Here is a 12,498-nt window from a genome sequence, read left to right as displayed (position 1 = left end):
TCCAGACTAGCGAGCAAGCGTCTTACTCACTGAGGCACCGTGTCTCACCTCTCATGTTATGAGATATAATTAGTTACTCACCGACTGATCTGTTCTATGAACCATATCATGTAAATATAACTCTAATAATGTATCATATACTAGTTCCGAGGAGTTGGGTTGTACCTGTAAAATAAAACAATCAAATATACATAAATTGTAACCAAGGCATAACATTCAAGTCTGGAAATAGTAGCATCTAACAAAATTTTATTTGGCACAATTAGAGTCGTACAAACTTAAACCCCAGTATGACAGAATAAATAGATAGAACTCAGTGACCACTAAATACCGCTCGGGTTATTCAATGGATCAAGAGAGTGTATCCCTCGAGTAGTATTCAATGGTCATTCAAGTCTAAAGGTTCAAAGCAAAATATAATATACATGCTTACTGTTATCATGTGTTCTAAAAATTCTGTTAGTTTCGTAGAATTGTTGACAAAAATATGGATGAAATCTTCTGCTTTGGCTTTCATTATCTGTGATCGACCACCTGGAAAAAAATAATAACATTTACTGATTATTATTTCTGTATTAAGAAACCGATATTCGATATAATTAGATTCATGGCAAGAAAATGAAATGAAAGGAAATGGGGATTTAACGTCCTACTGTTCTGCTCCAACTGGGCTAATGAAGACCGGCATATGCCATAAAGTGTGCTATGAGCGAAATTTTGCCCGGGCAGCTGCACTATCGCCTACTCTTATATCGAATTCAAACTGCCAAGGGATCTTTTACGTGCATGCTAATGTATACACAGGATCTCGTTTTTTTCGTCCTATCTGAACGACTAGACAGCTGTCCTTGTCAGGCCCTCTGTCCTACACCACTGACATGGGGAGGCAACGTTGGAAAATCAGGATGAACTTTCTCGGCCAATGCAGGGAGTCAGAGCCTTACCTACTTAGCCACTGTGGCTCCCCTACATGGCAAGAATAATTGGTGAATAATTCAAATCTTAAGTTATTTAAAACAATTTTTTAAAGCTTTACCTCTCCAAATAATTAAACTTCCTACTACTGTTCTGCGTTGACTGGTTTAATGAAGACAAGCATTAGTCCAGTTGGAGCAGAATAGTAGGACGTTAAACCCCATTTTATTTCATTTATTGTATTTCTTTGAATATAACTATATAAATTAGCTATTTGTATCGCATTCCAGTTTCTCGGAGTATACTAGCAGGATATGCTACTTAGCCCAGGGCCCAAATTCACTTAGTCTAAATTCCCCAGGGGTCCAATTCGCCTGGGCCAAAATTTGGCCACTGCCCATATTTGTTCAGGGCCTAAATTCTTCTGAGGCTCAAATTCCCCTGGGCCCAAATTCGATAGGATAAATCATTCACAGGGTCTTGCTGGTTAATCTGGTGGCGGCGACGAATTGTGATTCGTTCAGGGCCTTGGCCCAATTCTCCAGGCCCAAATTTGATGCCCTAAAACATTCATGGGGTCATGCTGGTTAATCTGATAGCACATATGTTGGGATAGAATGCGGTGATGAGGTGTGATTCTCCCAGGGCCTAGACGCAATTCGCCCAGAGCTTGCCCAATTCGCTTAGTAGGTTGGTAGAACTTACCTTCTAAATTTGAAGCATCAACTAATGGTCCTACAAAAACAAAATATTTTAAAATTATTACTGAATTGTTTTCTTGGTAATTGTGAATATTTGTTAAAAAATAATTATCAAATACTTTAATTTAAACAACCAAGCTAATAAAGATGTGAATATGTCATGCTGAATGCTATTAGTGCTGGATATTGCCACTGCAATCACGATACAAAACGTATTGGGTTCAGGTACTACGATACGATTTGTATCACTATTCCTGAAATGAAACGAAATCGGTTTGTGGGAATGTAGCTTCAATGGTTAATCCAGCACATTCTTCCTTGCCAGATCATCCACATTGCACCACTAACACAGAGAGAGAGAGAGAGAGAGAGAGAGAGAGAGAGAGATGGGTTTTAAGGTCCACTCAACACAAACTAGGTCATTTCAGGACTAACACATGGTTCAATTTTATTTCAATAATTCGGCTGCGCATCGGAATCTTTAGCAGTGGGAGGAAACCCTACTCCTTGTCACAACTGGGGAATCAAAAGCACGCCAGTTGACTCAATGACAGACCTTATGACACAACGCACACACCATTCACACACACACACCCCCACACCTGCACCACCGATAAAGCAAAGATTTTAAATAAACTTACTATCCACAGGTTTATAGTCTGTACATAAAATCTTCAATAAACTTGTCGTCTGTTCCGGTACTTGTGTCATCAATATTTTACCATATTTACGTAAATTATCTTCACACTTAAAACAAATAAATACAGCAAATTATTTCACTAACCTCAATAAAAACTCTGTATCTCTAAAATCATACGCTTAAATACAACAAATTCTTATAGTTAATATGGGACTTAATAAGTACGGAGATGTGGCAGTCAAACTCATTGATCAAATACGAAGAACAGAAGACAAATATGCAATCTGATTAAAACAAAGATCCTATTTGGTTTTGTTTTTTATAGTATCTGGAAGAGTGGTTATATTACCGGCGTTCTGGTTGAAGTGAGGGATTAGTCAATGAAACAGTCTGTGGTTAAACCACTAGAAGAGTCAACGCGGATTGACGTCATAGGGTAAAAAGCCACTCGTATGACCCCTGGTGTGACCTTCCAGTACAACCGATCTGGCCCCGAGTTAACAAAGCATTCACAGACTTAAGAATTTACTCAACTTTCAATCACTGTTGTTGAGAAATATCTTTCATCCAGAAACAAATAAGTATAAAAAGTAAAACGAAATATAGATCTGTATTTTAAAGATACATTATGCAAGAGCTAAATATGTGTATTGCAGGTCTTTCTTTAGGCCTGAAATGTTATCTAAATTATTAATTAGACATTAATTAACTTATCCAGACCATAATCAACTCTAGATGGCATCGTTAGCCTGCGATCTTAAGTGGATTGTGAGCCGATTTACTGCATAACTTTCCTTCTCGATTAAACGATTAAATGGATAATCGAGACTATGCTGTTTATCGTACTGACTTTAGTAATGATGACCGAGGCTAGGCAGAAATTTCATTCGCTTAGTTTTCGGTTCATAGTGGATCAATTTGAATGAAATTTTCAGCAAATTGCCTTTACGTTATCTAGGTTTTAACTATTATCGAATCTCCCATAATGTATCTTTAATCAGATTGAGTAACTCACCTCATCAAATTCTAATTTTCCGATATATTCTAAACCCTTGTGATATTCCTTAATATCCTCTAACTGTATCTTTAAATACCATTCATGTTTTTTATGTTTCTCTGCTAGCGACAGGGCATGCTTATGATACCCTGCTTGACGACATACTTTAATGGCTGTCTCCACATCAAAATCTATTTCTCTATCTTTTGTCTACATAAAATATACAGTAAACATGTGTACTGACAAGATGACCAATGGTATGTTTTTATGGAAATGAAATGAGAGAGGGAAATGGGGTTTAACATCCCACTGACACAGACTTGGTCATTTCGGGACTAACATATGGTTCAATTTTATCTCAATACTTTGCTTGCGAGTAGGGCCAGAGAAAACCCACGAGGATGGACAGGTGACTACTCCTTGTCACGTACAAGCAGCGAATCGAAACCACCCCACTTGACTCAATGACAGACCCTCTTATGATCCAACACGTACGATTTAACACCAACCCCCATTTTCTGTTAGAGGTGATCAGAAATATAACTTTGTGTTCATTTCTTCTACCTACCATAATAAATTCATCTAATTTGGAGACATCTTTAAGTTTAGTATAACAGTTTAACAATAATGTTGTATGTTCCTCTGTAGCTAGCTGTGCTTTATGTAATGCTTGGAGATATTTGGTTAAATTATGGATTCTTTGAGCATCGAGGAACTGAAAGAATAACAAACAGTTACAACAATGAATTGTAAAGCTTAATGTAGAAAAAAAAACCCATATGAAATGAAATTGGGTTTAACATCCTACTTTTCTCCAGTAAATGGGTTAATGAAGACCAGCTGCGTGCTATGAGGGAAATTTTGCCCAAACAGTGGCATTTCCATATACTCTTCATCAAATTCCAATTGTTGTTTTATGTGCACGTCAACAAATACATATAGGAGCTCAGAACAACAAGACATTCTTTCCCCATCAGACCGTTTTGCCCTACACCACGGATGAGAGACAGAGAGAGAGAGAGAGAGAGAGAGAGAGAGAGAGAAAGAGAAAGAGGGGGTTTAACCTCCACTGGACACAAACTAGGTCATTTCGGGACTAACATTGTTCAATTCTATTTCCATAATTTGCTTGCACGTAGGGATCTTTAGCAGTGGAAGGAAACCGGAGAATCGGAACCACGCCAGTTGACTCAATGACAGACTTTATGATAAAGCGCGCACAAGCTAACCATTCAGCCATCCGACCCCCCGTACACCACTGACAAGCTATGAATCAGAACTTTCTTAGCCAACACTAGGATTGATCCGGGGACCTCCCGGTTGGTGAGCCAACGTAATACTCAATGAGCTACCACGGCTCCCATTCATACTGGAGGGAATTTGAAGCAGGTACGGGTCGGCACGATTTCATTCTATCTTATTATGAAAGCATGTAATTTTGTAGGAATATTACTGACATAAATTTGAATACTGCATGGGAATTATATATGTAAAATAGCGAGGTGTACTGATTTTTATTACAGACAAATTTGAATATTTCGTTGACACATGAATTTTAATTGTATTCTGAATCCGTCTGCTTAAGGATAAGAGTTATTCCCCTTTATTTCAGGTAAAAATGTCCGACAAGTAATAGCAACACTGTGTTAGAGTGTATATTACCTTTCTAATAACATATGAAGCTTCTAGTTTACCAATAGTTTTAATATATTGATCTATAGCTCCATCATGATCACCTTTACCATAAAGATGATCTCCATACTGTGTAAATATATCTATTAAACCATCTTCATCATATTGTTGGCTCTTAGCTAAACTATAATAACAAAATATATATCAGTCAATAAGTCTATATCAGAACATATAAACTACCATAACAAAATACCCAACAACAAAAACACATACTTATGGAAAAACAGCTACTAGTGTATTTTAAGGCAATGTTTTGAAGAGTATTGATAACGTTATCAATAGTCTTTGAAACGTTGCCTTAAAGTACACTAGTAGCTGTTTTTCCATAAGTATGTGTTTTTGTTGTTACTCTATCCAGTTACTAAATGCCATTTAAAGATTATAATAAAATATCTGTCAATAGCTCAATATTTTAGAAATTAGCTAAAACTAAAACAAAATATCTTTAGGTCAATAGGTCAGAAATTAGCTAAAACTAAAACAAAATATCAATTGAACAGAGTAAAATTTGGTGACTTACGGCTAACCCTACATGGATTAAGATGCTTGTTGTGAATATAATATAATGAAATTATGAATATAATACAAACCTGATAGCTAGAGTATAGTTATTCTTTTTAAATAACATGTCTAATTTAGTCTGGGTATCTTTCTCTTGTAACTGATATAACTATAACAACAAAATATCTTTAATTATACAAAAATATCTCTAATTATACTCATAATATCTTTAATTATGCACAAAATATCTTTATACTAAAAAATACCTTTAATTATACTAAAAAATACCTTTAATTATATTAAAATATCTTTAATTATATTAATAATATCTTTAATTATATTAAAATATCTTTAATTATATTAAAATATCTTTAATTATATTAATAATATCTTTAATTATATTAAAATATCTTTAATTATATTTTTTAAAAATGTATTTAATTATACAAAAATCTCTTTAATAATACAAAAATATTCCTAATTATACAAAAAAAAATCCTAAATATACAAAAATATCAATAAGCAAACTCTGAGACTGACAAATCAACTCCTTACAATAAATACAATAAAGTAGATGGAGTGTGCAGATATGATTGGATCTCAGTCATATGGTTGGGGTAGGAAGGAAGCAATGCTCCTAAAATAAACCATAAATAATAATCCCCCAGCAACAAGACCCATCAATGTAACCAGCTGACAAAGGACATTTTATTCTTTCACTAAAGATTTCATTCAATTTCAAATTTATCAATAATGTTCCCTTTTCTAAATATCTGTCAAGACACATGTGAGATGTCTATTTTCAAGCTTGTTGAGGAGGATATCAGACCAGGTGGAGAGGTCATTTCAGGAATTCTGTATTAGGGTTAGGATTACCTGCCCCTTATTCTACCCCCCTGTGTTGTTTAATGCAGCCTGTGGGAATTTCTGACCTACTCAAATGGTCTGAAAATAAACTCTCCCTACATGTGAAGTGATGTGTAATTCCAAGTCAAGGGGGGATAACTCACTTTTCTATCACCAGCTAAAATATACAGTGACCCCCATTCACACATGACATCTATAACCTCTTGATATGGTGCTGAATACGCTATAAATTTATTCTGTATATCATAGACTGTAACTAGATTCATTTCTTTACCACTTCCCCTTTAAAATATATAACAGGGTATCAACAAACTGTGTCCACTCAACACACATTAGGTCATTTTGGGATTTTATTTAAATAATTTGCATGCGAAAAGATATGAAATGAGGTTTAATGTGTTACTGTTCTGCTCCGACTGGGCCCGGACAGCGGCACAACGGCCTACTCTTATATCGAATTCCAACTGTCAGGGGGTCTTTTACGTGCACGCCAATGTGTACACGGGATGTCGTTTTTTCATCGCATCTGAATGACTAGACATTGTTATGGCCCTCCATCCTGCATCACTGACAAGGGGGAACCACGCCGGAAAATCTGGATGAACTTTCTCGCCAATGCAGAGATCGAACACCCGACCTCCAGGCTAGCAAGCCAGTGTCATACCCACTTAGCCACCGCGACCCCCTAATTTGCATGCATGCAGTGGGTCTTTAGCTATGCAAGAACAAAGGATGACAAGTATTAATACTGAGTATAGGAAATAGTAAATCAATAAAGTTGTATAATTCTAAAGGATATTACAATAAAATAAATCAGATTTTTTTTTTTGAAGCCTTGTCCAAGAACCCAATTTTTTTTTTGTATGGCCTTAGATAAAACAGTAGAACTTACAATATAGGAGCTCTTGATTGAAGTTTATTTTCTTTCCCTACAATCACCAGATAACCTCTAAACCAATGTAGTTGTAATTTCTCACCTTCAAAAGCTAAACATGGACCTCTTTCATCTGGTTGATAAAAATATACAGCCTGAAGAAAGCAAAACATCATCAAATGAATTTCAGGAGCACCTTCTAATAAATTTTTCTTCCTATTTTTCAGTTGCGCTTCTGAAAAAGCTTTTAGTATTGAATTTTCATGTTTTGAAATCTTAAACAAAACACTGCGGACAAGATTGAGAGAGACAGACAGACAGACAGAGAGACAGAGAGAGAGAGATGGGGTCTTTAGCAGTGGGAGGAAACTGGAGGACCCGGAGATTACCCACGAGGTTGGACAGGCGACCCTACTCCTTGTCACGTAGAACCGAGGAATCGAAACCATGCCAGTTGACTAAATGACAGACCTTATGATATAGCGCGCACATGTTAACCATTCGGCCATCCAACCCCCAAGGACAAGATTAAGCGAGAGAGAGAGAGAAATTGCGTTTAACATCCACTCGACACAAACTAGGTCATTTTGGGACTTACATATGGTTTAATTTTATTTCAATAATTCGCTTGCACATAGAGGTCTTTAGCAGTGGGAGGAAACCAGAGGACCTGGAGAAAACCCATGAGGTTGGACAGGCGACCCTTCTCCTTGTCATATACAACCGGGGAATCAAAACCATGCCAGTTGACTCAATGACAGACCTTATGATACAGCGTGCACCTGCTAACCATTCAGCTATCCCCGCCCACCCCCCGACAAGATTGAAGTGGCTTTTTATTATATCAAGACCAAGAAGAGCTAAAATTTACAAAGGTCTGGCTCTAAAAATTGCTTATGATCTAAATAAAACAAAAATATCAACTGCAGAATATCTCCCAAATAGGATTCCATCAGATTAAAAAGGGAGGCCCAAAAAAAGATATTGTCCAACGCTGGCTTGTCTATATATCATCTGTTAGGATGCTGTATTTGGCCAAATCTTGAATTCATCATATCTTTGTCAATAGCCTACTGAATGGAATTTAATGATTTTTTGACTGATATTCACCTTCCACAATATTGTAGTTTGAGGGGTTTCAGAATTAATCAAATGATGTCGTCGTGCCAGAAGTTACGTATATAAAATTTATAGAAATTATTGGGGAACTTTGCCACAGATTAATAAAGACATGACAGATATATGAAGAGTCCAGGGGAAGAATGATATAAGTCACTTTTTCAACGAACCCCAGTTAATGGCGCAATCTGGTAGCAAATTGTATTAGATTTCTGTGGAACAATCTATTTCAGGTAAAAACGATCAGAGTCACATCGAACTAAGGCCCTTTTGAAAAGGCCTCTCGGACAAATACAAGTCCAACGTACCTTTTATTAACCTTAATTTGCCTGAAAAGTTGAAGTCAGTTGTACTGATAAATATGATTCGTATTAAACATCATTTTGAAGATGTAATGAAACCCACTCATTGTTCTGTTGGCGTCAAACATTCTCGTCCAAAAGTCTGTTTTGCCTTTTATGCGAAAAGACAAAAATATGACTTAGATCATTCTTCCCCTCGACTCTTCATATGTATTGCTAGAATTGAATATATAATATAGATCTTACATCTTGTCGTCCAATAACAACTTGATTATCTTGATTAGCATCACTCATTACAGTACATGATAACTTGGCTCCCATCTTCTCTAATACAATCTATAATATATATAACTTTATATAACTTCTCACTCATAAACATATATATGAATTACAGTATGTGATAACTTGACTAATCAATAGTAAATATTAGGTCGAAACAATGTCCTCATACATTCAATTTACAATGTCACAAGCAAGTAATTAACAATATGAAAGTCGGTAAGAACAAAACTATGAATATGTAGAAATTCCAGATATTTTGTGTGTCACACTGTATCATCATACACATGACATAATTCTGTAGAATACAATTATTGATCATTACATAGTAATATTTTCGACTAGGCTTCTCTAGTCCTTATCAAGCAATGATACCATTGATATATACAGAACCCTGATAACTCACTTTCTGATCTTTACCAGTGACATTTATAGAAACCCTGATAACTCACAATCTGATGTCTACAAGTGATATTAATAGAAACCCTGATAACTCACCTTCTGATCTCTACCAGAGATATTTATGGAAACTGTCTCATTTTCTGTGACAACAAACAGAAATATATCTTTACCAGAACTACGGAACATTAAACCTGTCACTCTCTTACTATTCTCAAAAACAATACGTGATTTACTATGTCTGAAAAAAACAACAACAAAAAATACGTGATTTACTATGTCTGAAAAAAACAACAAAAAACAATACGTGATTTACTATGTCTGAAAAAAACAACAAAAAACAATACGTGATTTACTATGTCTGAAAAAAACAACAAAACACAATACGTGATTTACTATGTCTGAAAAAAACAACAAAAAACAATACGTGATTTACTGGACACTATTTATCTATTTCACTTTTCAGGTCAGATTTTTTCATTTCAGATTATAGAATATCCTACATTTTTTGTTTCATATCAGACCCTTAAAAGTTATTGAGATCATATTGGTCCGATTCAGAGCCAATCATTATAGATTCAATTAGGTTCAGATGCAACCTTTTTTGGATTCAAATGGTTCAGAGTCAACTTGTTTTGATTCAGTTCGGTTCAGAGCCAACCATTTCTGATTCAGTTCGGTTCAGAGCCAACTTTTTCTGATTCAGTTTGGTTCAGAGCTAGCATTTATTGATTTGGTATGGCTCAGAGCCAACCTTTATTGATTGAGTACCGTTCAGAGCCAATATTACCTTACCTTTCTCGAGTGACGTCTCCCTTAAATAATACAACACTACCAGTTTCAAATCCTACAGCCATGTAGTTTAAATTATCATGAACAGCTAGGCATGTTACCTATATACATAAACATATTTATTCTTAATATACTCTCATGATATTATTTGAAGGCAGCAAGAAAGGGTATTTCATTACTCATTTATATTTAACAGTGAGACGCTTAGTTTCTACTTTTTATAATGAATGGAAAGCAATGGGGATAAGTTTAGTGCTGGCATGATATATCGTTGAATCGATGTATCGCGAATCACCTTCTCACGATTCGTATATTGAATCGCTAGACTCTGAATTGATTTTTTGTCGCTTCAGTAAGTAACCTGTCATTCTTAATTATCCATGTCACATATTATCCTTATATACATAGATACTCTTACATTGTTTTGGTCCTTATTTTGGGGATCACGTGGCTAAGTGGGTAAGACGCTAGCTCGCTAGCCTGGAAGTCGGGTGTTCGATCCCTGCACTGGCCGAGAAAGTTCATCCAGATTTTCCAGCGTGGTTCTCCCTTGTCAGTGATGCAGGACGGAGGGGCTGACAAGGAAAGCTGTCTAGTCGTTCGGATGGGACGGAAAACCGAGGTCCCGTGTACACATTGGCGTGCACGTAAAAGATCCCTTGGCAGTTGGAATTCGATATAAGAGTAGGCCGTAGTGCCGCTGTCCGGGCAAAATTTCCCTCATAGCACACTGTATGGCGTATGCCCGTCTTCATTAGCCCAGGTTAGGAGCAGAACAGTAGGACGTTAAACCCCATTTCATTTCATTTCGGTCCTTATTTTGATCCACATAGATATCTTATTTCCTCAGGATCGACAGGACTAAAAATATCAATTATTCATTTCTCTTGTTGTTTTCTTGGTAATACTAAATATTGACCTGGTTGTGAATCGTGATACGAATCATATCTTAGCACCTGAATCGCATTATGTATCGTATCATGACTGTAGTGGCAATACCCAGCACTGGTTAAGGTCTTATCCACACATCTGTGATTAAGAAACAATCATGTGGTAATTTTGATTTCCATGACTATGTGCACAATATGTGTAGTAGGATAATTTTGCTCAGAGAGAAGCATTTCTGCTTTTTTATTTCTAGGCTTGTATAAAATAAGAGAAAGTTCTACATACCGGAGTAGGTTTATTGCCAGGTATAGCTCTAGTTATTCTCGTACATAATGGATTTCCTCGTTCCATCTAAAAAAATAAAAGATGTATTTTTAACAAAATCATTATGGCAAGTCAGGGGAGAATCCAGGATTTTCAGTTGGGAGTGGGGTTCAGATATATCAGATCTTCATTTTTAAGTATTGCAGTGACATTTCACGAGTAGGAAAAGCATAGAACATTGAAAAATGGAAAGCTGTAGATGCCATGTCCGACTCAATCTGATTAAAATACAGATTTATATTTCATTCTTTTATACTTTCGATGGCCTAAACTACATGAAGATCTAACCGGTGGTAGTAAAAGGTCGCATCAGGTGTCATACCAGCGGCTTTTGACCCTATGACATCACACTGATTAATCAATCAGTGTTGATGTTTCTAGTGGTTTACCCACAGTTCTGTGCATCGCACGTTAAGAAATCGCCGTAACAGACCTTTCATTGGCTTACCCCTCACTTCAACCAGAACGTGTGTTATATAACAACTCTTCCAGATCCTAGTATAGTGTTGTGAAGAAAAGTAAAACGAAATTTTGAACTATAAACAATGAAACGAAATAGAATCTGTGCTTGAATCAGATTGTGTCCGACTATATACGACCTGAGAATATTTACAAGACAAGTGACAACATTCAACAATTAATCAAGCCAACTGTGAGGCTGGTGACTCAACTTCAATTAGAAATCAAATAGATGAGGATGTTGTTCAAAGATAAAAATGAATAAGGACTGAATTTTGAAATGAACTAACAATTTTATTTCATGATCAATATTTAACTCACCTTATCTAAATTCCATACTTTAATCAGTGGGTTAATACCTTGTTCATCTTCCTGTAGGATAAGATAAATTAATTAGAAGCAGGAACAGAAAGGAATGGAGACTATAGTTATTATTTCCTACTGTCACATGTGCAATGGTAGGGAGCAGAATTTTGCCTGGACATCAGTGTCAAATTCTATTAAAGGGGCATTATGAGAGATTAGATAAAGAGTTGACAGTTCTCGCTATAATAGTTAAAAAAAAAAGATAATGTAAAGAGAATATGCTGAAAATTTCAGTCAAATTACTTCACTCTGAGCCAAACAAAAAATGAACTTCAAAAACTCTGTAGTGGACTGTAGCCTTGATTGTCATTGTTACCGTTGTTACGATAATAAACAAAGTCTTTTTTACAGTTACTCATGAATAGCTATTGAATCGCAGATCG

At 35.9% G+C, this 12,498-nt stretch overlaps 1 protein-coding gene across 1 annotated transcript in view; it reads right to left on the bottom strand.

The window, feature by feature from the left end:
* LOC126824098 (vacuolar protein sorting-associated protein 11 homolog) overlaps positions 1–12,498 on the bottom strand; it is a 40,671-nt gene that overhangs the window by 21,239 nt on the left and 6,934 nt on the right. Inside the window, exons 4-18 of the mRNA XM_050553295.1 lie at positions 12,071–12,121; positions 11,252–11,317; positions 10,082–10,179; positions 9,386–9,527; positions 8,855–8,944; positions 7,206–7,342; positions 6,457–6,595; positions 5,536–5,615; positions 4,916–5,069; positions 3,822–3,968; positions 3,272–3,463; positions 2,258–2,363; positions 1,621–1,650; positions 434–534; positions 82–165 (exon numbers count right to left, since the gene is read on the bottom strand). Of these exons, the coding sequence (XP_050409252.1) occupies positions 82–165; positions 434–534; positions 1,621–1,650; positions 2,258–2,363; positions 3,272–3,463; positions 3,822–3,968; positions 4,916–5,069; positions 5,536–5,615; positions 6,457–6,595; positions 7,206–7,342; positions 8,855–8,944; positions 9,386–9,527; positions 10,082–10,179; positions 11,252–11,317; positions 12,071–12,121 (1,617 nt within the window). The remainder of the gene's footprint in view (positions 1–81; positions 166–433; positions 535–1,620; positions 1,651–2,257; positions 2,364–3,271; positions 3,464–3,821; positions 3,969–4,915; positions 5,070–5,535; positions 5,616–6,456; positions 6,596–7,205; positions 7,343–8,854; positions 8,945–9,385; positions 9,528–10,081; positions 10,180–11,251; positions 11,318–12,070; positions 12,122–12,498) is intronic.

This window comes from Patella vulgata, chromosome 1 (assembly GCF_932274485.2).
Source record: "Patella vulgata chromosome 1, xgPatVulg1.2, whole genome shotgun sequence".
NCBI lineage: Eukaryota > Metazoa > Mollusca > Gastropoda > Patellidae > Patella > Patella vulgata.
Note: the sequence above shows the minus strand (reverse complement) of the source record. Positions and strands in the feature narration are given on the sequence as shown.